Source organism: Primulina huaijiensis, chromosome 5 (genome assembly GCF_012295235.1).
Source record: "Primulina huaijiensis isolate GDHJ02 chromosome 5, ASM1229523v2, whole genome shotgun sequence".
NCBI classification, from domain to species: Eukaryota; Viridiplantae; Streptophyta; class Magnoliopsida; order Lamiales; family Gesneriaceae; genus Primulina; species Primulina huaijiensis.
Window position 1 is genome coordinate 12,773,222 of NC_133310.1, and position 26,057 is coordinate 12,799,278.

The 26,057-nt window shown below is 37.9% G+C and overlaps 1 protein-coding gene across 1 annotated transcript; it reads left to right on the forward strand.

The window, feature by feature from the left end:
• The first annotated feature begins 5,578 nt into the window (after positions 1 to 5,578).
• Positions 5,579 to 6,718, forward strand: LOC140977648 (uncharacterized). The gene has a single exon (XM_073442394.1). The coding sequence runs from the start codon at positions 5,579 to 5,581 to the stop codon at positions 6,716 to 6,718; it is 1,140 nt and encodes a 379-aa protein (XP_073298495.1).
• The last annotated feature ends 19,339 nt before the right edge of the window (positions 6,719 to 26,057 follow it).

Sequence of the window (26,057 nt, forward strand, 5' to 3'; positions counted from 1 at the left end):
ATAGTCTAGAAATTCAACCACCGCCGACATAACCTTCTTTGGTTCGGAGTAGTGGTGACATTCAAACACAAACTCTACCCTCTTTACCCATTCTAAGTATGCCTCTGGGTCAAACTTCCCATGGAACGATGGAATTTTCATCTTTATGCTACCCATGTTGCCATCTGCCCGATTCCCATCATATCTACCCCGTACGGCTCCTCTTCTACCTCTACCAAATCCTCTACCTCTTCCATTCCTACCCCAATTCTCATTTTGGCTCTTCTCATCCATTCCCAAATCATACTCTTCCTCTTCTTCTTTCCTACCCAAATCTTTAGGCTTAGATTTATCTCCACTAGTACTAACTTCAAGCCTATCCAACCGCTCATGTAATGGTTCCAACTTTACCTTCATCTTCCTACTAAAATGCCCAAACAACGCCTCAATTTGAACTTTAGATAACCCTGGGTTCGAGCTATCTCCTACCTCCCTCTCCATTTAAATTTTTAGATTTATACCTGCAAGAAAATGTTAGTAGAAAACAAAGTATTCGACACCCAAAATGCTCACAGTCACTCCAAAGAAAGTTCGCTCGTCTCTCCTCTCTTATTTTTTTTGCTTATAACAAATACTCACTAGTCACTCCAAAGAAAATTCACACTCACTCAAGTAATTTAACTCAAATTTGATAGTATTCTCGAAAGTGTGCCCAAGCTTTGTATTTGTATATCAAACAATCAAGTGCAACTTGTGAACAATTGTGATCGACTCACTTAGACTGCGTAGACAAGCAATTTGAAGGTAAATATTATTTTTTTTGACTGTGTGAGGCACTTGTATATGACTCACAAAAAAGAATAGAACAAAATACCAAAAAAAAATAATGGTGAATTTTCGGAATTTTTGTATTTTTTTTACTCTAAGACTGAGTAAAACTCGAAAATACCAACAAAAGTTTCACCAAAATTTCAAAAACAGAATAAAAACGATATAACAAAAAAATAGATCTGAAAAAGGAACGAAAGGATGACAGATCAAATAATAGAACGAGATAATAACGTGATAAACTTACTTGAATTCAATGAACCTAAGCTCTGATACCAAATGATACGAATCCATGTGCGTAAGAAAGCAAAAAAAAGTTTAAATATGAATCACGCCTTCAATTCAATAACGAACATGGATCTAAGTTGTTGTCCCGATTTTTTGAATCCAATATGGTTTGTGATATTCACCTCTAAATTAGAAAACTTAGCAACAAATATTCACGATAAAAAAATTCAAGAACAGACGAACCTTCAAAGTACTTGTATTTGACAATCCGTATGAAATCAATCGAAAAACGCCACAAGAACGAATCTTGATAAGTTTGATTTTTGATGAAAACAAAGCAAAGACTTGCAAAAGTTTTGAGAGAAAAAACTCAAAAAGTTTGTATAAAACTCAATAATATCTGAATTGTGTGTTAATTTTCGTCCAAATATGTTTACATATCATTAAGAGATAGCAATATCTAGTTGCCAAAATAATTAAAACACTAAAAAAGGAACAAAATCTCTCCAAACCGCCTGGTACACGGACCCCGTGTAGAGGTCCGGAAGGGGGTCCGTGTAGGCACTGAATTCTCCATCTCGGATGTATCGGACACGGACCCCGTGTACAGGTCCGTGTACACACTGGATTTCTTCATTCTCGGTTGTAATGGACACGGACCCAGTGTACAAGTCCGTTTACACGTCCGTGTAGCCTCGGTCGTTTAAAAGGATGAAACGTACTCCCCTGCATCACGACCACTTCTTGCTTGCTTATGACTCCCTATAGTGCTTCCTTGAACTTTTTCAGTCATCCTCTCGTGATTGGTCCCTCCGGAAACTCCAAAGGATCCCATGCTTTCCTTGGCGCTCGACCACCCATGTTTGCATCACTCTTTTAATCTTTCGTTTTCCAATAATACATGAAATAGTAGGACAACCAGGGTCTTTGTATTTCAAAGTATTATTATTTTGAATGATTGCACTTACTTGATTGGCTAAAAATGCTTTCTTTTTCACAGTGCAGAAGTCTTTCAAAAATTTAGCATATGATGGTACCTGATTTATTACATCTACTAAATGAATATTAACTTTTACTTGTTTAAAAATATCATATTTATCAGAATTCAAATTTGATTTTTTTGTATTTTTCAAAACATGAGGAAATGGTGGTCGCAATGTCTGTTGATCCTCCTCTTCGCAAGTTATGGGTTCCACTTCCTTGCCCTTTGGAGATGATTTATCATCATCTTCACAAGGTTCAAAATTGGATTTTTCCACAATCTTACCACTGCGAAGGGTAATAACAAATTTTACTTGATCCATCGGTTGAGTTCCAGCAGTTCCAGTTTGTGAATGATGATCCATGGGATTAGGCTGTGGTTGTGAAGGAAATTTACCTTTTTCATGAACATTAAGTGCAGATGAAAATTTAGCAAGAGTATCTTTCAAATCTGTAATGGTTTGAGCAGTTTCAGAATTGATAGACTCTTGCTTTTCAATGAAAGAATTCAATGTATCTTTCAAATTTCTTTTAGGTGGAGGAACATAAGGTGCATAATTTTGAGACTTTTGTTGATTTTGGAAATGTGATTGTGAAAATTGTGCAGCATTATCATTCCTCCAACTAAATTTGGATGATTTCGCCAACCTGGATTGTAACTTTGAGAAAATGGTTCAAAATTTGGCCTTTTTAAATTGTTCCAAACATTGGCTTGTTCATGGAGACATTCTTTAAAAGAGGGCAAAGTGGGACAATCTTTTGTAAAATGATCACTTGTATCACAGATTTAATATTCCGACTTGTTATCATGTTATTGTTGCTGGCGTAGTTCATGATTTATTGTGTTAAGGTATGGTTATATATATGTTAATGGTTATTGTTTATGGATATTTTTATTGGAATGGTTTAATACGGTTATTGTTTATGGTTATTTTTGGGAGTTATGTTATGGTTAGTGTTGTTTATGGAAATGAATGAGGTTTGTTGATGGTTGTGTTGGATGAATTGAGGATGTATTGGGATGCTAATTGCATTGGTATTGGATGGTGTTGGAAAAGGTTTGATTTTAGGTGAGTTGGGATGTAGTTTTGGTGCAGGGGTCAGCGCTAGGCGCAGCAGGCAGCGCCACAGCGCCATTCGGGAGGCGCTAGTTGTGCGGAAAGTGCTATTTTAAAACACTTTGGTGTCTTTGAAGCCTTATAATCATATTCTAGACACTTCTACTCTATTCTCATTCCTCTCATTCTTCATATATCGTTTCTTGCCTTCTCCCTTCAAGAATTTCTTCCCTTCAATCTCTACTCCAAGTTCAAGGGTTCTAGTGTAATTTTTAATGTCTCCAACCTTAGATTGCAAGCTACAAGGTAATGATTCTATATTTTTGGAGTTTAGAAGGGTTAAGTTGAATTGATTGATTCCTCTGATTAATGGTGATGATTTATGGTTATTATTGTGCTTATTGTAGTAGGAATCATTCAAGATCATCAAAGTCATCATTTACTTGTTGGATTGTAAGTAGATGCTTTCCCTTTCAAATGCTCACATGATATATATGTACAAAAACCATTTTGATTGATGCCTAGCTCCTTTCATTGCTGTGTTCTTGATATAGTTGTTGTTATGTATCCATTGAGTAAGCATTTCTATTGAATTCATTGATAAGGAGCTAGTATTCTATTATTGCCGATCAAGTGTTTGTTATAATGCCTCAATGAACTTTCCTATAATTAAAGCCAAAGAATGTTAGTAATTCAAGCATGTCATTGACCAATGTCATGATTTTCGGTATCTCTCACAGTTATGACATTTATATCATAAAGATACTATACACAGGTCACATAAATATCATTTCTGACATGAATCTAGCCGCCACTATGCGTTCCAAGAACCAATCTCGAGAGGACGATTGAAGATGTTGAATATTGCCCTTCATTCAACCAATGAAAGCTTGGAAACAAGGCTCGAAGGGTTCGGGTTGCATCACAATCAAGTAGAGGATGAATTGGAAGCTTGCGCCTTAGCGCTACGGGAAGTTTGAGCCACTAGAAGACTATTTTCTTAACCTAGTTTCCTTAGTTTAATTAATTGTAAATTAAGTATTGATTTGTTATCTTTAAATATGCAATTTTCTATATTTAGGTTTTCGTTACCTATATTTAAGCTAGAACACCATGTAAACAATTTAACTTTGGTTCAATATTGATTTGATAGCAAATTGTGAGATTTTCTCTCAACCGAAAGCGAAAGCTTTTATATACTTCGGTGTTTTAAAAATCGAACTTTCAGAGGTGAATTTTTTTGTTTGCTCGTCTATCGATTTTCGCAAGTATTGCCAAAGACGGGTTCCTTTGGAGGTGCTTACGGGATTGGTCGCCTATCGCTGGTTTCTTGTTGCTAGACCACGTGATCTAGAGGCGAGGATCGCACAAATCCATCATTCGTTTCAATCACATCGGGTCCACACACAAATTCCTTCGCTGTCGTCAATATAAAAATTATGGACCCTCAGGAATCGCATCAATTTCCTTTCTTTTAATTCATGCCATGATATACCATCTATAGTGCCTTGATTATGTATTGTTTATTGAAGATTGTATTGTTCTATTTTTATTGCCATTGCCATAACCATATTTCAAGCCAAGCCATGTATATGTACTTGTTATGTACAACTTTCTACTTACTGAGTTTTATCTCATTCCAGTTAATTTCATGTGATGCAGGTGATAAAAAAGGATTGAAGCGTATTGTCCAAGGAGGGAGAAGTAATATAGCAAAGGAAGGGAAACTCTTGAACTTTTGGCCCTGTCACTCTTATTTTTGGTGTAGTGAACATGGAAAAATTTTAAGGGACATGTATGTTGGTAAATGGAAATATGGAAACTTTGTAGTGGCTTTTGAATATTTTGTAAATGATTATGTGTCATTAGTTGAAAAATGTTTATGATCAAATGTTTTATGGTTTATTCCCTTTTCAATGTTAAGGCTTCTGCATACTGTATTTCTTTTAAATGTTTTTGTCATGGGAATGAATTATTTCAATTGGTATTAGAGCGAATGTTTTTCGGACCATATATGACTTCTTCTACCTAGGAAAATCCGGTATGTTTTCGATCCTGCATCTATTGATTTTAACATGATAAACGATTCTATTTCATTGGCATCGATATCCTATTGTTTCCTAGCTATGTTAAAGTGAGCATATGTGTAGGAAATGCCTCCCAAACGTAAGAGTATCGAAGGAGATGATAGGACCCCTGATAAGACTGCCAAAGTGGTAGACCAATTCAGTAAGTTGTTGAAAGAACAAGAGAAGGTTCATGGCGAACAAATTCAGCAGTTACTGAGCATGCATACCTCGACCCAGGGTCATGGTCAAGGAAGAGGATAGGGTAGATTGGAAAGCATCGAAGGTGGTTCTTATGAAGTATTTAGGCGGATGAACCCCCCTGAATTAGTAGGTGGTGCCGATCCACTTGTAGCTCTTGAATGGATCAAATCATTGGAGGCTATATATGACTATCTGTAGTTCACTGATCGAGATAGAGTGAGCTGTAATGTGTTTATGCTAGTGAAAGCTACTCGCATCTGGTTGGAAGCTATGAAAGTGACTGTCAATGTTTGCGAGTTAAAATGGGATGAGTTCAAAGAGTTATTTTATGCCAAGTATTTTTCAAGAGAAGTTAAAGCGAAGAAAGTTAGAGAATTTCTTGAGTTAAGACAAGATTCCTTGTCTGTTGCTGAGTATATATTTAAATTTGAAGAAGGATGTGTGTTTGTTCCGTTCATTGCTGAAAATGATAAAGACAAAGGAGAACACTTCCTTCGTGGCTTGAAACCAGAAATTCGACAGGATGTTCATATGACAAAAGTGAGTACGTATGAAGACATTGTTGAAAGAGCCTTACTTGCCGATCACGATGAACAAGAGATTGAAAAAGAACAGAAGTTAAGAAGGCAAGCTTTTCAAGCCAGAGGTCAAGGTGCAAGTGCAATTGTTCGTGGTGGCCACAAAGGTAAAGGTAAGATGGAGCAGCGCTCTAAACCTCTTGTGCCTTCTTCTGATATTGAGCGACCGGTATGTCCTAAGTGTGGCAAGCCACACAAAGGTGAGTGTCTAGTTGGGAGTGGCCGATGTTATAGATGCAAGGAAATGGGACATACAGCACAAAAGTGTCCTTTCTCCTCTGACAAAGCAAAGGTTCAGGGCAGAATCTTTACAATGACAAAAGAAGGTGCCAATCCTTATTCTTTAGTCATATCAGGTAATATTCTGATATCTGGCAAGGAAGCACTCACATTGATTGATACTGGTGCGACTCATTCTTTTTTGTCTGAAGTATTTATGCACTCTTTATCTCGCGAGCCTACTGTCATGCCTTTACATTTCGCTATTATGTTGCCTTCTAGTGATGAGATTTGTCCTACTAGTATCCTTAAGGCATGTCCGGTACAGATGGGTACGAGATTGTTATATGCTGATTTTATTGTGATTCCGATGGTTGTATTTGATGTTATATTGGGTATGGACTGGTTATCTGCTTATCTTGCTGTAATTGATTGTGTGGGAAAGACCGTTAAGTTTGTAATTGATGATCATGAGAATAATGCAATTGTGAAGGGGGATCGAATAAGGTGTTCAAATGCGCAACGGAAGTTCAAAAATTGTTTCTCAAGAAGAAAAATCGAACACATCATATACTAGGATGTGTAGCAAATACAAAAACACAAAAATGACATTCATAGTGTGTTTAGAAATGTACCTATCAATCTCAAAGATTGATGTAATGGCTCCAACCAAGTTGTAAACAACTTGGCTCTTCAAAGGCAAGACAATTCTACAAGCTCTCCTTGTTCTTGAGTCCTTCCTTCAAAATCAGCCCATCACCAAACTTAAAAGATCCACCTTACACTTGCACTAGAAAATGTAGGGCATTTTTCTTTGAGAAGAGAATTGTTTCTCCAACTATTAAAGAACAAGATGACAGAAAAATTTTGAGAGAAAAACATCAAAAAATTCGGCCATGGCATGTGTAAATGGGAAAAGCTAAAAACACCTTTTAGCATCCCAAGCCTTGGAGATTGAAAAAGTAGTCTCCAACCCTTCACCTCCCATGTATGCAATGTTATTTGATTATTAACAATTCAAAATCCATGGACTTAATTTAATTATCTCAAACATATTTGAGACTAATTAAACATTACTTGAATTTACTCAAGTCCACTAGTTTAATAATTATTTCTAATTGGACTCTACAAGACCCAATGTTATTTAATTAATTCAACACTTGAATTAATTTAATTATTTGGACTCTACTAGGTCCACTAGTGTTTAATTAATTCAACACTTGAATTAATTTAATTTAGTCCATAATAATGTTTATGAAAATCACAATTTTCAAATACATTATTTATTTGGCCAACTTTTAATTTTAGGAACACATTCATAAATTAAAAGTTACATTCTCTCATAGAAGTCATACTTCTATTTTTCCTTACGCTTATAAACTCATTTATAAGCCGTTCAACACATTGAACTATTTTACTTCTCAACGGGATCTAGAAAGCTAGTACTTGTGTGGCCCTCAATGGTTCATTGATACAACTAGCCGCGGGTTCACATCTCCATGTGATTCGGACTAAACATGTCCTTATACGAGTATACTCCAATTGCTCCATTAATTATCAACTCATTGATAATAAGAACGTCAGAACTCAAGTCTGATAGTACCCAACCAATCATGTTAAACGCTTAGCAGCATCGTTTACATGATTCCATAGGTATCAAATGATAGTGCCTGCAATAACCATTCAATTATGGTTAGCGTACAGTACAGACCCTTCATCTCATATATCCCGACCGATTCGACAACTATTGGTATATCGAGAGTTGTCAATGAATCGATATTATGTGTCAAGTCGTAGTTGCATCGATGGTGTAATCTATGAAACCCCTTTCATAATTACCACCATACTCTGATCAGAGATATCAAACTACATACACATAGGATATCCATACCCGAAGGTAAGCGGTGAATCCTCGACTACAATGGATCGACTCCTATATGTTTCGCCAAAACAACCAACCTTGCCACCTGATGACCCCATGAGAGTCGGTAAACAAGTCAAAGTGTAATGCTAGCACATAGAGTATCAATGTTGTCCCGAGTCATAAGGACTAATGGTGTAAAACCATAAACTAGGACGTTTTCACTCGATAAGTGAGAACCACTTGGAGAGTCCTTTATGGAGGGTTGTTCAGTGCACTCTACCAGGAGCACCTATCTGCATGCTCGGACATCACAATGTCCCCTACCAATGAAACATGGTACTCACATCGCAGATAATAGTCTCGAACTCGAGCGGCCTATATCCTTCTTAGCGGCAGCTGAATCGACTAGGAATTGTTTAGAATATATAGTATTCCAAATATGAGTTTCATGATCCTCATCATATGAGCATCTCATATTCTTTCTACTATTTGTATATTCAGAGGTTTTATCTATGCAACTAGCATGGGTATACATATAAAGATGTGCCAAAATAATAATTTCAAATATTATTAAAATAAAGATTGTTTATACATAGAGTTTCATTGTGAACACTCGGCCAACACTTGGCTCGACGTGCACCTACTCTAACAAATTGTTGGTCTAGGTTCATCGATATGTACTCCGATTATTTCTTGCTTGCAAGCTATTAAATTGTTGAATAAGGGATGTACTAGTTTTCTGGCCTTAGTATCGGATGTAAATAGGGTCAGTAATGTGCCATTACAGAATATTGAAGTGGTTCAGGAATATCCTGACGTATTTGCTGATGATGTTCATGGCTTACCTTCTGATCGAGAGGTAGAGTTTGTTATTGAATTAAAGTCCAGGTATAGCTCCAATTTCCAAAGCCCCGTGCAGAATGACTCCAACTGAAATGAATGAACTAAAGAATCAATTGCAGGAGCTATTAGATAAAGGTTTTATCCGTCCTAGTTCCTTGCCTTGGGGAGCTCTGGTTTTGTTCGTGAAAAAGAAAGATGGATCGTTGATGTTATGCATTGATTATCGAGAACTCAACAAGGTAACCATTAAAAATAAATATCCTTTGCCTCGAATTAATGATCTTTTTGATCAATTGGAAGGGGCCATTGTGTTTTTGAAAATCGATCTTCGATCCGGATATCATCAATCGAAGGTAAAAACAGAGGACATACCCAAGACTGCTTTTAGAACGAGATATGACCATTATGAATTTTTGGTGATGTCATTTGGATTAACTAATGCACCTTCAGTGTTTAAGGATTTGATGAATCGTGTCTTTAAGCCGTATTTGGATGCTTTTGTGATTGTGTTTATTGACGACATTTTGATATATTCGAAGACACGTGAACTTCATAGGGAGCATTTGAAAATCATGTCACAGACATTGAAAGAAAAACAATTATATGCGAAATTAAAGAAATGTGAATTCTGGTTAGAGAAAGTGGCGTTTTTGGGCCATATCGTGTGAAAAGAAGGAATAGCAGTTGATCCATCTCAGATCGAGTCTATTAAGCAATAGTCCATCCTAAAGACAGTTTCAGAGGTACGAAGTTTTCTTGGTTTGGTGTAATCATACAATTGAAGAAGCAATTTGGGAGCGAGAAGACGAGATCCAACAGAGATATCCTGAACTATATGGTATGTCAAATTTCGAGGACAAAATTCTTTGAAGGAGGGGAGAATTGTAATGCCCGATTACTCGTACAAATTATTAGTAATACGTTTATGTCATTATAGATAGTTATTTAGCAAATTATGTTTTACATATTGATTGATATATCAATATTGAGATTGAACATGACTTATATATTGTTCATGGTGTATTGAGAATGAAAATATGTCTAAATAGTTATAGTAAGATGTGTAGGTAGAAGTAGTGTTATGAAGTTGATAGCAAATGAGATAAAATTGTGGTAGTTTTTACGAGTTTTAGCATAATGATTTGAATATTGATCCAAATTGAATGAGGCTATAACCATTAGAAAGCTAAGATATAATGCAACAACTTTCATGTTTTGAGTTTTGTCCAAATCATTGTGGAAGACAAGCCAAAAGTGCCCCGAAGTGTGTCGTGTATACCATCATTCTCTCACTGATACATGTTAGGAGAATGAGCATAACTTTTTACTCAAACCTCCAAATGACCTGAAATTAATTGAAAATTCAAGCCAAGACATAGGGCTACAACTTTCATGTTTACCACTTTTTCGGATTATGAACGGAAGAGACGTTTTTGGAGCGATCTTTGATGAAGTAGTGCTCAGTGACAGAACTTGTGGCGCTCGAGCGGTAGAAAATGACCGCCCGAGCGCCGCCTTGCATATAAGATGATAAGTTTCGACTTTCTAAGCCATTTTATCAGCTCTCCACTTCTATACCAGCAACAAACTCCAGAGAAATCTATAGAAATCTTCCTCCAAAGCTTTCTTCTTCATTCTTTTCAAAGTTTTGAAGTTAGAACTTTGTTCCCCATCACAAGAACTTCATAAGGGTGTAAGTTTTCTTATCTTTTAGTTATTGTACATGTAGAGGACAATAAAGGAATGATTTTTATCTAGTATATACAATAGTGACTGAATTACTGGTATATTTGACAGTATAGGAGAGAGAAACATCGTCTCAAACCAGTGTTCCTAAACTTGGACTGTAAGTTGGCATGTTCTTGAAGTAATACTTCCCATTGATTATTGCTATATGTACATTGTTAGTATCTTATTGCTGAAAATAGAGCACCATATTCCATTGTTATGTATTAAATATGTAAGAAACTCGCGAATATTGATGATGGGTGCTATGTTATGAACATGAACATGAACATGAAAAGAAAAAGATTGATTTTTACAAGATATAGAGCTTGTTGACATCATGGGTGGTTTTAAGTCGACCAAAGCTATTGGCCAATATATGTTCATGGGGCGTGGGGTTGCCAAAGGTTGCTCCCTGACGTCCAACACAGTAGTAGCTATATAATAAAGCAAGCACGGTAGTACAGGTCAACTAATGAGGCTCAAGTACAAAAATGAACATGAATATATGCTATGATATGATATGGTTTAAAGATTCATTGTTGTCACGACTTGATATGTATGTTTATTCGACGCATATTGATACGTACAAGTGCCAACTTATTGAGTTTTATAAACTCACGTAGCTCATGTATTACAGGATCAGGTAGTGAAGAGACGTAGGATGCCGGTTCGCCAATGGATGATTGTGACGTGCCTTACCTCGACAAGAACCGGGACTTCTTATTGTATAGCTTCCGCATATGTATTGTACAAAATAATGTCAGGGTTTAAAACAAGTTTTACAATGTTTATGTCTAGGTGTATGATGATACATAATATGTTTGTATGTAAGAATACGATTATATATATGTGTTAATGTTGATGCTTGAGTTGAGTTTTTGGTTTTACAAGAATGTAGGGACATCATGCCAAAATTTTTATAAACCGTCAAAGTGATGCCCCTTGTTTGATTTGCTTCATACTACAGTTATATCAGTCAAACCCTACTTTGATTATGGTAATTATGCTAAGTATAGAGTAAGGGTGTGACATTTTAGTTGGTATCATAGCCCACGGTTCTTCGACAGGGAAGACACTGCACTTCATCCACATGGAGAACTCGGCAAGTAAGTATCTTTGTATCCCATAGTTTATGCTAAGTTATGTGTCTATGTGATCTATATGTAGGTTAAGATAAGCGACGATGCCACCTAAACGTAAGGTACATGAAGAAGAGTCATCTAAGGGCAAAGCCCCAGCGGTCGAAGGTGAGGGTAGTGCACCACGACCTATAGATGATTTTGCTCAGCTGCTCCAACAACAAGCGAAAGTCCATGGGGAGCAGATACAGCAATTACTGGAGATGCAACGGACTACACATGAGCAAGCACATGCACAAGCCATGATCCCCAAACAAGGGCCTGGTCAAACTGATGTGTATGATCATTTTCGACGTCTGAATCCTCTTGAATTCATGGGAAGCACCTATCCAGCAGTAGCAGAAGAGTGGATTAAGTCATTGGAGTCCATCTTCTCCTACCTTCATATGGAAGATGTTGACAAAGTAACTTGTGCCATCTTTTTGTTAACAAAACCTGCACGGATATGGTGGGAGAGTGCAAGGGTGGCATTACCTGCGATACCATTGACATGGGAAACTTTCAAAACTATGTTTTACAACAAATACTTTAGTAAAGATGTACGAGCCAAGAAAGCCAGTGATTTCCTTAACTTGAAGCAACGAACAATGTCAATGACTGAATACATAAAACAATTTGAGGCTGGAGTCCAATATGTACCGTATATTGCACAAGATGACACAAGTAAGGGCGAACACTTCATGCGGGGACTTCGCTCTGAAATTAAATGAGACGTACGAATGTCGAAAGTTTTTACCTATGGGGAGATAGTGGAAAGAGCACTGATGGCAGAACAGGATGAGCAAGACATTGAGAGAGACAGACAACAACGAAAACAACAGTACTTTCAGAAGAGCCAAGGAACGGGACAAGGCAAAAAGACTGATAGCAGGGGTACTAGACCAGAGGAACCCCGTGGCAAGGGTCCCCCTCCACGTAAAGAACAGGACAGACCACCTTGTCCTAAATGTGGCAAACTTCATGGCGGGGAATGTATGCAAGGTTCCAATGTTTGTTATCGTTGCAAAAAGCCAGGGCATCTCGCCAGGAATTGTCCAGGGAGTTCTGAGAAAGTACAAGGACGCCTTTTCTCCATGACTAAAGAGGAAGTGGATGCGGATACATCGATGATCACTGGTATGTTCTTGATTTCTGGTATTACTGCTATTGTTTTACTAGATTCAGGAGCCACGCATTCCTTTATTTCGGAATCGTTTGTAAGGAGACTGGGCATTACAGCAAGTACAACAGAGGCACAACTCGCCATAGCCTTACCTTCCGGGCAAGAATTACAGACAGATCAGATTGTGAGAGGGTGTCCAATATATGTCCAAGGCCATCAGATGTATGCTGATTTGATAGTTTTGAGGATGACGGATTTTGATGTGATATTGGGAATGGATTGGCTCTCGAAGTACAGAGTTACTATTGACTGTGGCATAAAGATGATNAGCTCTTTATCGATTAGCTTCTACAGAAATGAAAGAATTGAAAGAACAATTACAGGAGTTGCTTGATAAAGGGTTTATTAGACCGAGCTTTTCACCGTGGGGTGCACCTGTTTTATTTGTGAAGAAGAAAGACAGTACCCTCCGTGTATGTATTGATTATCGGGAGTTGAACAAAGTGACAATCAAAAATAAGTATCAACTCCACAGAATTGATGATTTGTTTGATCAATTACAAGGAGCTGCCATCTTTTCGAAGATTGATTTACGATCAGGCTATCATCAATTAAAAGCTAAATCAGATGATATCTCAAATACTGCCTTCCGAACTAGGTACGGCATTATGAATTTCTTGTAATGCCATTTGGACTAACGAATGCACCAGCTGCTTTTATGGATTTAATGAACAGAATTTTCAAGCCATTTCTAGACAAGTTCGTGATTGTATTTATAGATGATATTCTCATCTACTCACGAACTACAGAGGAGCATCGAGAACATCTGCAATTAGTTTTGCAAACTTTGAAAGATAAACAGTTATATGCCAAATGGAAAAAATGCGAATTTTGGCTTGAACAAGTATCATTCTTGGGTCATATCATTTCAAAAGAAGGCATATCCGTGGATCCAAGCAAGATTGAAGTTGTTAATAACTGGCTACGACCAACTACTGTTACTGAGGTAAAGCCAATGTTGTTGCAGATGCATTAAGTCGAAAGTCCAGTTCTATTGCTACAATGCAAGTACAAGAACAAATTTTATGGGATTTGCAGAATATGAAGATTGATGTTATGCCAAAGGGAACTGCAATCCAATTATCATCTCTCATGATTCGACCAACCCTTGCAGATAGAATCAGGGCCGAACAAAGTGTAGACAATGAATAACAACAACTGAGGCAACGAGATGAAGGAAAAGGCAATTTGAACTTTGAATTGAATGGAGAAGGAATGTGGACATATCGAAGTAGATTGTGTGTGCCAAAACAAGGAACAATCAGAAATGACATTCTTATTGATGCACATGCTACACCCTACTCGATCTATCCAGGAGGCACGAAAATGTACAAAGATTTGAAACCATTATTTTGGTGGCCAGGTATGAAAAAGGACATTGCTCAATTTGTTGCACAATGTCTAACTTGTCAACATGTCAAGATTGAACATCAAAGACCAGCAGGGCTCCTGAAACCGCTACCCATTCCTGAGTGGAAATGGGAACATATCACAATGGACTTAATCATTGGTTTGCCAAGAACACAAAGAGGATTCAATGCTATATGGGTTATTGTGGATCGACTTACGAAATCAGCTCACTTTCTTCCGCTGAAGACCACATACACGATGAATCAATATGCTGAAGAATACATCAAGGAGATAGTAAGGCTTTATGGCATCCCAGTGTCCATTGTATCTGATAGAGATCCCAAATTTACGTCTGCATTTTGGAAGAGTTTACATCATTCTATGGGAACTCGATTGGCATTCAGTACAGCATTTCACCCTCAAACTGATGGACTATCAGAACGAGTAAATCAAATCTTAGAAGATATGTTGAGGGCCTGTACTATTGATTTTCCAGGCAGTTGGGACAGTAAACTACCGTTGGCTGAATTTACCTACAACAATAGCTATCAGTCAAGCATTGGAATGACACCATATACTGCATTATATGGTAGAAAATGTCGATCTCCAGTACATTGGGATGAAGTAGGAGAAAGAAAGTTATTAGGCCCTGAATTGGTACAACAGACAGCCGAATTGGTGACCAAGATCAGAGAAAGAATGCACACTGCCCAGAGTCGACAGAAAAGCTATGCTGATGTGCGACGTCGACGATTGGAATTTCAGGTTGGTGACCATGTATTTGTAAAGATATCACCATTGAAGGGCATATTAAGTTTTGGTAAGAAAGGAAAATTGAGTCCAGGATATATTGGTCCATTTGAAATCATGGAAAGAATAGAAGACAGAGCCTACCGAGTTGCTTTACCACCAAACTTGTCAAACGTTCATAATGTTTTTCACGCTTCCATGCTACGAAAGTATTTAGCTAATCCTTCTCATGTTCTGCATTATGAACCGTTGGAGCTTGCATCGAATCTCTCATATGAAGAACGACCGGTACAAATCCTCGATAGGAAATCAAAAGTGTTACGAGGCAAGGAAATACCCTTAGTGAAACTGTTATGGCGTAATCATACAATTGAAGAAGCAACTTGGGAGCGAGAAGATGAGATCCAACAGAGATATCCTGAACTATATGGTATGTCAAATTTCGAGGACGAAATTCTTTGAAAGAGGGGAGAATTGTAATGCCCGGTTACTCGTACAAATGATTAGTAATACGTTTATGTCATTATAGATAGTTATTTAGAAAATAATATTTTACATATTGATTGAGGTATCAATATTGAGATTGAACATGACTTTTATATTGTTCATGGTGTACTGAGAATGAAAATATGTCTAAATAGTTATAGTAAGATGTGTAGGTATAAGTAGTGTTATAAAGTTGATAGGAAATGAGATGAAATTGTGGTAATTTTTACGAGTTTTAGCATAATGATTTGAATATTGATCCAAATTGAATGAGGCTATAACCATTAGAAAGCTAAGATATAATGAAACAACTTTCATTTTTGAGTTTTGTCCAAATCATTGTGGAAGACAAGCCAAAAGTGCCCCGAAGTGTGTCGTGTATACCATCATTCCCTCACTGACACATGTTAGGAGAATGAGCATAACTTTTTACTCAGACCTCCAAATGACCTGAAATTAATTGAAAATTCAAGCCAAGACATAGGGCTACAACTTTTATGTTTACCACTTTTTCAGATTATTAACGAAAGAGACGTTTCTGGAGCGATCTTTGATGAAGTAGTGCGCAGTGGCAGAACTTGTGGCGCTCGAGCGGTAGAAAATGACCGCCCGAGCGCCGGTTCACTTCAAGCCTAGCAATTTTACAGAACATTCCGCGCCCGGGCGGTAGAAAATGACCGCCCGAGCGCCGCCTTGCATATAAGATGATAAGTTTCGACTTTCTAAGCCATTTTATCAGCTCTCCACTTCTATACCAGCAACAAACTCGAGAGAAATCTATAGAAATCTTCCTCCAAAGCTTTCTTCTTCATTCCTTTCAAAGTTTTGAAGTTAGAACTTTGTTCCCCATCACAAGAACTTCATAAGGGTGTAAGTTTTCTTATCTTTTAGTTATTGTACATGTAGAGGACAATAAAGGAATGATTTTTATCTAGTATATACAATAGTGACTGAATTACTCGTATATTTGACAGTATAGGAGCGAGAAACATCGTCTCAAACTAGTGTTCCTAAGCTTGGACTGTAAGTTGGCATGTTCTTGAAGTAATACATGAGTAATATTATGATTTCAAATACTTCCCATTGATTATTGTTATATGTACATTGTTAGTATCATATTGATGAAAATATAGCACCATATTCCATTGTTATGTATTAAATATGTAAGAAACTCATGAATATTGATGATGGGTGCTATGTTATGAACATGAACATGAACATGAAAAGAAAAAGATTGATTTTTACATGATATAGAGCTTGTTGATATCATGGGTGGTTTTAAGTCCACCAAAGCTATTGGCCAATATATGTTCATGGGGCGTGGGGTTGCCAAAGGTTGCTCCCTGACGGCCAACACAGTAGTAGCTATATAATAAAGCAAGCACGGTAGTACAGGTCAACTAATGAGGCTCAAGTACAAAAATGAACATGAATATATGCTATGATATGACATGGTTTAAAGATTCATTGTTGTCACGACTTGATATGTATGTTTCTTCGACGCATATTGATACGTACAAGTGCCAACTTATTGAGTTTTATAAACTCACGTAGCTCATGTATTACAGGATCAGGTAGTGAAGAGACGTAGGATGCCGGTTCGCCAATGGATGCTTGTGACGTGCCTTACCTCGACAAGAACCGGGACTTCTTATTGTATAGCTTTCGTATATGTATTGTACAAAATAATGTCAGGGTTTGAAACAAGTTTTACAATGTTTATATCTAGGTGTATGATGATACAGAATATGTTTGTATGTAAGAATAAAATTATATATATGTGTTAATGTTGATGCTTGAGTCGAGTTTTTGGTTTTACAAGAATGTAGGGACATCATGCCAAAATTTTTATAAACCGTCAAAGTGATGCCCCTTGTTTGATTTGCTTCATACTACAGCTATATCAGTCAAACCCTACTTTGATTATGGTAATTATGCTAAGTATAGAGTAAGGGTGTGACAATTACAGACGGTTCATAGCGGATTTCTCGAAAATAGCATTGCCATTGACAAGCTTGACACGAAAAGCTATCACATTCGAATGGACCATAGAATGTCAACAAGCATTCCAAACCCTGAAAGATATGTTAACTTCTGCCCCTGTATTTGATGCGAACACGGTTGTTCAAGCCTCGAGGAAAGCATGGGACCCTTTAGAGTTGCTGGAGGGATCAATTACGAGGGGACGACTGAAGAGGTTCAAGGAAGCATTGAATGGGCTTATGACAAAGGAGAAGGACTTACAAGCGAGGTGCAGAGTGCGGAAGGCTTTTTGATGAATGGGAGTACGAGTGGGGGCCAAAGTAACGTTATTCAAGCATCTTTTGAACGACCGAGGCTACACGGACCCGAGCACGACCTGTACACGGGGTCCATGTCCCTTACACTCGAGCATGAGAAATCCAGAGCCTACACGGACCCGAGCACGGACCTGTACACGGGGTCCGTGTCCCTTCGCATATTTAGTGCAGATTTTTCCTTCTTTAGAGTTTTATTTCTTTTGGTAACTAGATTTGTGATATCTCTTAATTATTAAAAGATATTTGTACGAAAATTGATGGACATTATTCATATTATTATCAAGTTTATACAAACCTTTGAGTATTCTCTCAAAACTCTTTCAAGGCTTTGCTTTGTGTTCATTAAAAATCAAACTTATCAAGATTCGTTCTTGTGGCGTTTGTCAATTGATTTCATACGGATTGTCAAGGACAAGTTCTTTGAAGGTTCGTCTGTTTTTCAATTGTTTAATCGTGAATATTTCTTGCTAAGTTTTATAACTTAGAGGTGAATATCACAAAACTCATACTTGATTCAAAAGATCGGGACAACATCGATTCCTTGTCGTTATTGAATTGAGGGCGCGGTTCTAAATTAATCGTGTATTCTATTCTTACGTACGTGGATTCATATCATTTGGTATCATAGCTTAGGTTCATTGAATTCAAGTAAGTTTATCTTGTTCTTAAATTCTCATATCTGTGTTATTTCTTCGTTCGTTTTCAGATTTGCTTTTTGTTCTATCGTTCTTCGTCAGTTCTGCAAAAAATTTGGTTATCTTTTTTTTTTCGGATTTTCGAGTAAGTACTGATGCGAACACGGGCGGTCAAGCTCCAAGGAAAGCATGGGATTCTTTGCAGTTGCCGGAGGGACCAGTAACGAGAGGACGACTAAAGAAGTTCAAGGATTCACTACATTTATTCATAATCAAGCATGAAGGGGTCGTGTTGCATGGGAGCACGTTTGGAGACAAAAGGAATATTATTCAAGTGTTACGGCATACGCCCAGGTCTACACAGATGTCTACACGGACCTGCACACGGGGTCCGTGTCCTAATACAGTGCGTAACACGGACCCGTACACAGAGGTGGACACGAGGTCCGTGCTCCTTGTTTCCAGCTGAAGTTGATTCTCCCGGGCGAACACGGACCCGTTGTAATGCCCGAGATTTGATTACCAACAGGTGGGACATGATCAGGGTCAAGAAGAGAACGAGACAGGACTAGTTAGCGTGGAGATCCGGGCTCAGAAGTAAATTAGGATTCATCACTGATATGTAGTTGGACCTAGTTGAATTATTATAGACAATACAAGATTTGTATGTTAATGTATAATATGTATTTCAGATTGAATTACATTACGTCTCCGCTTTGTATTTTCAAAAGAAAAAATTTTAGACCCTGTTTATTATCATTGATTAAATTGTCCCAATGATGATTAAGAATATGATTAGCGTCCGGGTCCCCACAACAGGTGGTATCAGAGTAGGGCATCAATCAGAGTAATAGGTATGTGACAGAATCATCTCTTTGTGCCGAATCTTTCAGATTTATACAACAGACTTCGATATCAATAGTCAGAATAGAGTGTCGATCAAAATTCAGGTAAGTAATACTGTATTATATGTTAATAACTGACTTGTTTGTGCCAGATATTTCGACTTGAAATGGCAGATATGATCAGAAGCACACAGTAATTGATTCAGTATGCATCCTGATAGCAGAAAATGTTTTGATAAAAACAGATGAGATTAGATATGGCAGAGTTTGTACTGAAATATTTAAATTGCCGACATATGAAGATAGAAAGATAGAAACCAGAAGATTTAATTACAGAGTTGTATATTGCCGAATAGAAAATGGGAGTACATTTCTATGGATTTTGTAACGAAACTACCGCAATCTTTCTCAGATTGTGATATGATATGATTGTGATTGACAGATAGTTCAATCTGCATATGTTAGTTTGTATAAGATGACGTACAAACATGACCATATGACAATGATCGATGTCATAGAAATGGTCAGATTGAACAGAATGCCAAAGTTGATTATATCAGACTGTGATTTTGATTGATTTTGTACTTGTGACAGAATATACCATTCGCTCTTGTACATATTATCCACAGATCGATGGATAGTCGGAGCGAACTATCCAGACACTGGAGGATACTTGTTGAGCTGTAGTGCTTGATTATAGCACTAGTTGATACGACGAATTGTTACTTTAAGAATTATCGTACAATAATAGCTATCAGATGAGTATCAAGATAGCCTTAATTGATACATTGTACAGGGAGAACTGAAGATTTTCGTTGTATAGGGATAACATCTCGGAGATACCTGAGATTGAATCGGATAAGATCAGAGATATGACGAAGAAAATGCAACTGATTCAGAAGAAAATAAAAACAACTCAGAATAGACAGATTAAATAAGCCAACGTCGGACGATGACTATTGGTATTTGAAGCCGAGGATTGAATATAACCTTGACAAGAATTAACAGAATTGTTAGGAGCTGGTGATTGGTATATACGGATGTTGTATAGCCAGTATTTTGCGATTGATTCTATCACAAGTTATATTTCGAATTGTATTATGATATTATACTTCTTGAATTATGATTCCAGATTGAAATCAGAAATCCGAGAAAGAACGATAATTCAGAATGAAGACTATTCTGCTGTTGAAAATACAGTAAAGTCGTCAGGAGATCGAAGAGATTACCTAAAAGACAGAATCTTATATGGGACTGAGATTTTAGAATTGTTTCATTGCGATGAGTTTTCTGATTCACATCTGATATACATTTCTTCCTTTATCTGATTTGATTACCTATGATTTCGGGGACGAAATCGTATTTTAGGGGGGGAGAAATGTAATGCCCGAATTGATTACCGTAATCTGATATTAATCTGAAATTCTATTGATTAATCAAGTTAATTATAGACGGAAAGTATTAGACCGAGAAAGACGAGAAAAGACGCGAAATATGTGCGAGGGCGGTGCTATTCGCACACATGCGCGACCGGATGCGCACGAATGCGCGGAAAGGGCAGAAGACCCCGCTCATATGCGCAGAGTGATGGCGCGCATATGCGCGAGGTATACAATAGCTAAAGTGTGAATTCCAGAAAACCTCGTGCGCATGATGCGCGCGCGCGGAGTGATGGTGCGCATATGCGCGAGGTATACAGTAGCTAAAGTGTGAATTCCAGAAAACCTCGCGCACAGGCGCGGAAGTGAGGCGCGCATATGCGCGAGTTGCAATATGCCGAGACAGTAGGTCTCGCGCATATGCGCGGAGCAAGGGCGCGCATATGCGCGATGCGTCCAGTAGCTAAAGCAAATTTCCAGAGAATGTGGCGCACATGCGTGAAAGACGAACGCGCATATGCGCGAGAAGCCAAGCGCCATGTCCAGAGAACCTCGCGCATATGCGCCAGAGCTGCCGAGATACACGCGCCGAGACATATGGTCTCGCGCATATGCGCTGAGTGATGTCGCGCATATGCGCGAGACGTGTTGCGTGAAGGATTATGCCACGTTCTTTAGCCATGCAAGTGATATATATAAGTGCTTCAGACCTTCAATTCCATAGCAAAGAAATCGAGAGAAGTTTGCGAAAGATTCGTCCGTCCGATTTTGAATCCGACTTCAGTACTATGTTCCTATCGACGCAGGCTACAACTGGACGTAAGTTTTGCTACGTTTTGATATGTTTTGAAATTATGATATTGTCAGAATCGAATATGAATCATATATGGTGTTTTTGATAAAGTAGGCATCGTATATTTGAAGTCAGATCGAAGAACGGACTGTGTATGTAATTGTTATGATTTTTGGAGTTGATTTGATTGAGATTCGATATCAGATTTGTATTAGAGTTGAGATTATGAGTTATACTGATATCGAGTATGAGTTCTGATATTATATCTGTGATGTTGAGATTGACGGGGTTATTGAGATTGTATTAGTATGCCGTCGAAACATCAGTAGATTGATATTGATCAGATTCAGTATTGATTTATATTATACCGTACTTTATTGACATTGATCAGAGTATGTCTTGATTTGAGTATTGATCGGAACAGGTCTTAAATTGAGTTGTACATTTATATTGTGCATATTGATGTTGTCATTGCCAGATTTGGGTATGGACAGATTGGAATGCGAGACTTCGTCTTCGTCAGACCGAGAAGACAAATGTATAAATCAATGTGAATCGGGAGATCGACTTAAGTCAGATTGGACTTAAGCTTCCCTAAATCACATACTTGTATGTTATTGCTTTTCATACATTTGTATCATTTGAATGAATATGCTTTGTTTATTCATTTATAGAAAAGCATAGAATAGTAGATAGCTATTGAGTGTGAGTCACTGACAGAAGGGCCAAATTAAGACAGAGTTGTTAATGGCCCATTGCACATTGTCCGAATTAGAGTTTAGGTAGATAAACCTAGTCTTTGGCAGAATAGCCAAGACACCGGATGTTTGGTCGTATCGAAATGCTTATGAGTAGAGCAACTCCTTGCATAGACATTCGATATAGACAAGACCAAAGTCCGTAATAAGAACGTACCGCCACCACGATCGGGACAGTGGGTGGGAGACCTATTGCGTTCTTATTCAAATCGGGATCCCTAGATTAGAAATGAGTCGAGTTTGAGTCTGAGAGTCACAGACTGTGATTCTTTATTTGATATTGAATTATGTTCCTGATTTTGGTACTTGTTTAGAGTATGATTGATAGTTGATATTAATTCATGTGTTGATTGAGATACATGTTATGTATATCTGATGCATGCTTTTATATTGTTTATATGACTGCATGTATACTTGGTTTATATTGGGAATGTAATTCTCACCGGAGTTATCCGGCTGTTGTCTTGTTTGTTTGTGTGCATGACACCCGTACACGGAGGTCAACACGGGGTCTGTGTCCTGTGTTTTCTGCGCGGATTTTTTTTTTCTAGAGTTTTAATTTTTTTGGAGACTACATTTGAGATATCTTTTGTTTATTAAAACATGTTTGAACGAAAATTAACAGACAATTGAGATATTATTGAGTTTATGCAATAGTTTTGAGTTTTTCTCTCAAACTTTTTTTCAAAGCTTTGCTTAGTAATCAAAATCAAACTTATCAAAAATTTTTAACTCTGTGGCGTTTGTCGATCGTTCTTGTGCGGATTGTCAAGGGCTTGTTCTTTGAAGGTTCGTTATAATTTCAATTGTTTATTTTCCGTGATTATTTGTTTCGAAACTTTTCATAGTTTAGATGTGAAAATCACACACAAACTTGATTCAAAAGATCGGGACAACACATCGATCCTTGCTCGTTATTGAATAGAGGGCGCGATTCGATTTTAATCGTGTTTGCTATTTATCCGTACGAGGATTCATATCATTTGGTATCAGAGCCTTTGGTTAATTGAATTCAAGTAAGTTTATCCTTCGTTCTATTATCAGATCTAATTATCCTTTAGTTCCGCTTTCAGATCTGTTTTATTCTATCATTCTTCGTCGTTTGTGAATCTGTGATACACGAAATTTTGTGTCTTATTTATTTTTCTTTGGATTTTTGGAATTCACCATTAATTCTTTTTTGTATTTTGTTCTATTCCTTTTTGTGAGTCATATACAAGTGTCACACAGTCAAAAAAAAAAATTTATTTACCTTCAAGTTGCTTGTCTACGCAGTCTAAGTGAGTCGATCACAATTGTTCACAAGTTGAACTTGATTGTTTGATATTCAAATACAAAGCTTGAATGCATTTTCGAGAGAAACATCAAATTCGAGTGGAAACATTTGAGTGTTAGTGTTAGTTCTTTGGAGTGACTAGTGAGTATTTGTTGTGAGCAAGAAAAAATACGATGGGAGAGACGAGTGATTTTCTTTGGGGTGACCGTGAGAATTTTGGGTGAGGCATATTTTGTTTTCTACGAACGTTTTCTTGCAGGTACAAATCTGAAATTTAAATGGAGAGGGAGGTAGGAGACAGTTCTAACCAAGGGTTATCTAAGGTCCAAATGGAGGCACTGTTTGGGCATTTCTCTAGGATGATGAGGGTGGAGTTGGAGCCGTTACACGAGAGGATGAGTAGGCTTGAAGTTAGAACTAGTGGAGCTAAATCTAAGCCTAAGGATTTGGGTAGAGGAGAAGAAGATGAAGAGTGTGATTTAGAAGGATAAGAGGAGAGCCAAAGTGAGAATTGGGGTAGGAATGGAAGAGGTAGAGGATTTGGTAGAGGAAGGAAAGAAGCCACACGGGATAGATACAATGACGGGAATAGGGAGGATGGTAATATGGGTAGTATTAAGATGAAGATTCCTTCGTTCCATGGGAAATCTGACCCGGAGGCATACTTAGAATGAGAAAAGAGGGTAGAGTTCGTGTTTGAATGTCACCACTACTCCGAACAAAAGAAGGTTAGGTTGGCGGTGGTCGAATTTCTAGACTATGCTCTCATTTGGTGGGATCAACTAGTGACCACTAGGAGGAGGTATAATGAGAATCCCATTGAAACTTGGGATGAGATGAAGAGGGTCATGAGGAAAAAGTTTGTGCCCAACCACTACTATAGGGAGATGTTTAAGAGACTACAAACTGAGGCAAGGGGTGAAAAGTGTTGAGGACTACTATAAGGAGATGGAAGTAGTCATGATTAGGGCAAATATTGAGGAAGATAATGAGGCGACCATGGCACATTTTCTTTGTGGTTTGAACAGGGAAATCCAAGATCAAGTTGAGCTTCTGCACTACTTGGATCTAGACGAGATGGTGCAAATAGCCATAAAAGTGGAGCAACAACTCAAAAGGCGTGGAGTTGGCCGCACAAATCCAACTGGGGGTTCATCATCTTCATGGCGGTCAAATGTGGTGAAACGTGAGGAGAACAAGGTGGTGACCAAGCCCAAATTGAGACCAAACAAGAGGCGCCTAAACAAGGAGTGCAAGGTAATCTGAAACTCCTTCTAATCGATCTAGAAATGTTAAATGTTTTAGGTGTCAAGGGTTAGGTCATATTTTGATATGAATCTGGCCGGGCATGGCGTTCAAAGGATTGGAAGGATCGTTGTGCGAGTGTTAGACAAAGTGGGAAACAGAAGCCTCCGCGCCCGAGCGGTCAAAGTCTACCGCCCGAGCGCCAAAGTCACTTTACAGAACGTGAACTCCAGAAGCATCGGCGCCCGAGCGGTAACATTTTACCGCCCGAGCGCGACCTGTCCAGAAGAGCCCACGCTCGAGCGGTAGAAACCCGCGCCCGAGCGCCGCCCGATCGTGAGAAAATCTTTAGTTCCTATTTTAGAGTCTTAATTGTTTAGGTAATTAGATTTTCATACCTTGTTGATTTTGTAACAATATATGGACGAAAATTTCATCATTGTAAACATCATTATTATTATTGAGTTTATCAAACTTTGAGATTTTTCTCTCAAACTTTTTCAAAGCTTTGCTTTGTAATCAAAATCAAACTTAACAAAGTTTTACTTTGTGGCGTTTGTCGATCGTTCTTGTGCGGATTGTCAAGGGCTTGTTCTTTGAAGGTTCGGTATAAATTCAGTTGTTTATTTTCCGTGATTATTTGTTGCTAAACTTGTCATAGTTTAGAGGTGAAAATCAAACACACACTTGATTCAAAAGATCGGGACAACACATCGATCCTTGTTCGTTATTGAATAGAGGGCACGATTCGATTTTAATCGTGTTTGATATTTATTCGAACGAGGATTCATATCATATTTCTAATGAATGTCCTAATAAAAGGGTAATGATTTTAAATGACTATGGTGAATATGAGTCTCAAAGTGAGGGTGATGATGATGAGATGCCTGCATTAGAGGATCTTGACGAGGGTTATGAGGCAGTTGTAGGTGAAGCACTAGTGACTAGGCGAATTATGAGTGCCCAAGTCAAGGAAGAGGAGACTAACCAAAGAGAGAACTTGTTCCATACTAGGTGTTTTGTGAATCAAAAGGTTTGCAATTTAATCATAGATGGGGGGAGTTGTACTAATGTGGCTAGTGTTGAAATGGTGTAGAAATCGGGTTTGCCTACCCTAAAGCACCCTCAACCATACAGGCTTCAATGGTTGAATGATTGTGCGGAAGTGAAAGTTAACAAGCAAGTGCTAGTGCCTTTTTCTATTGGGAAGTATGTGGATGAGGTCTTGTGTGACGTGGTACCCATGCATGCTTGTCATATCTTGTTGGGTAAGCCTTGGCAATATGATAGGCGAGTGACACGTGATGGGTTCAAGAATAGGTATTCATTTGTATTGAAGAAAGAATCAATTGTATTACTTCAT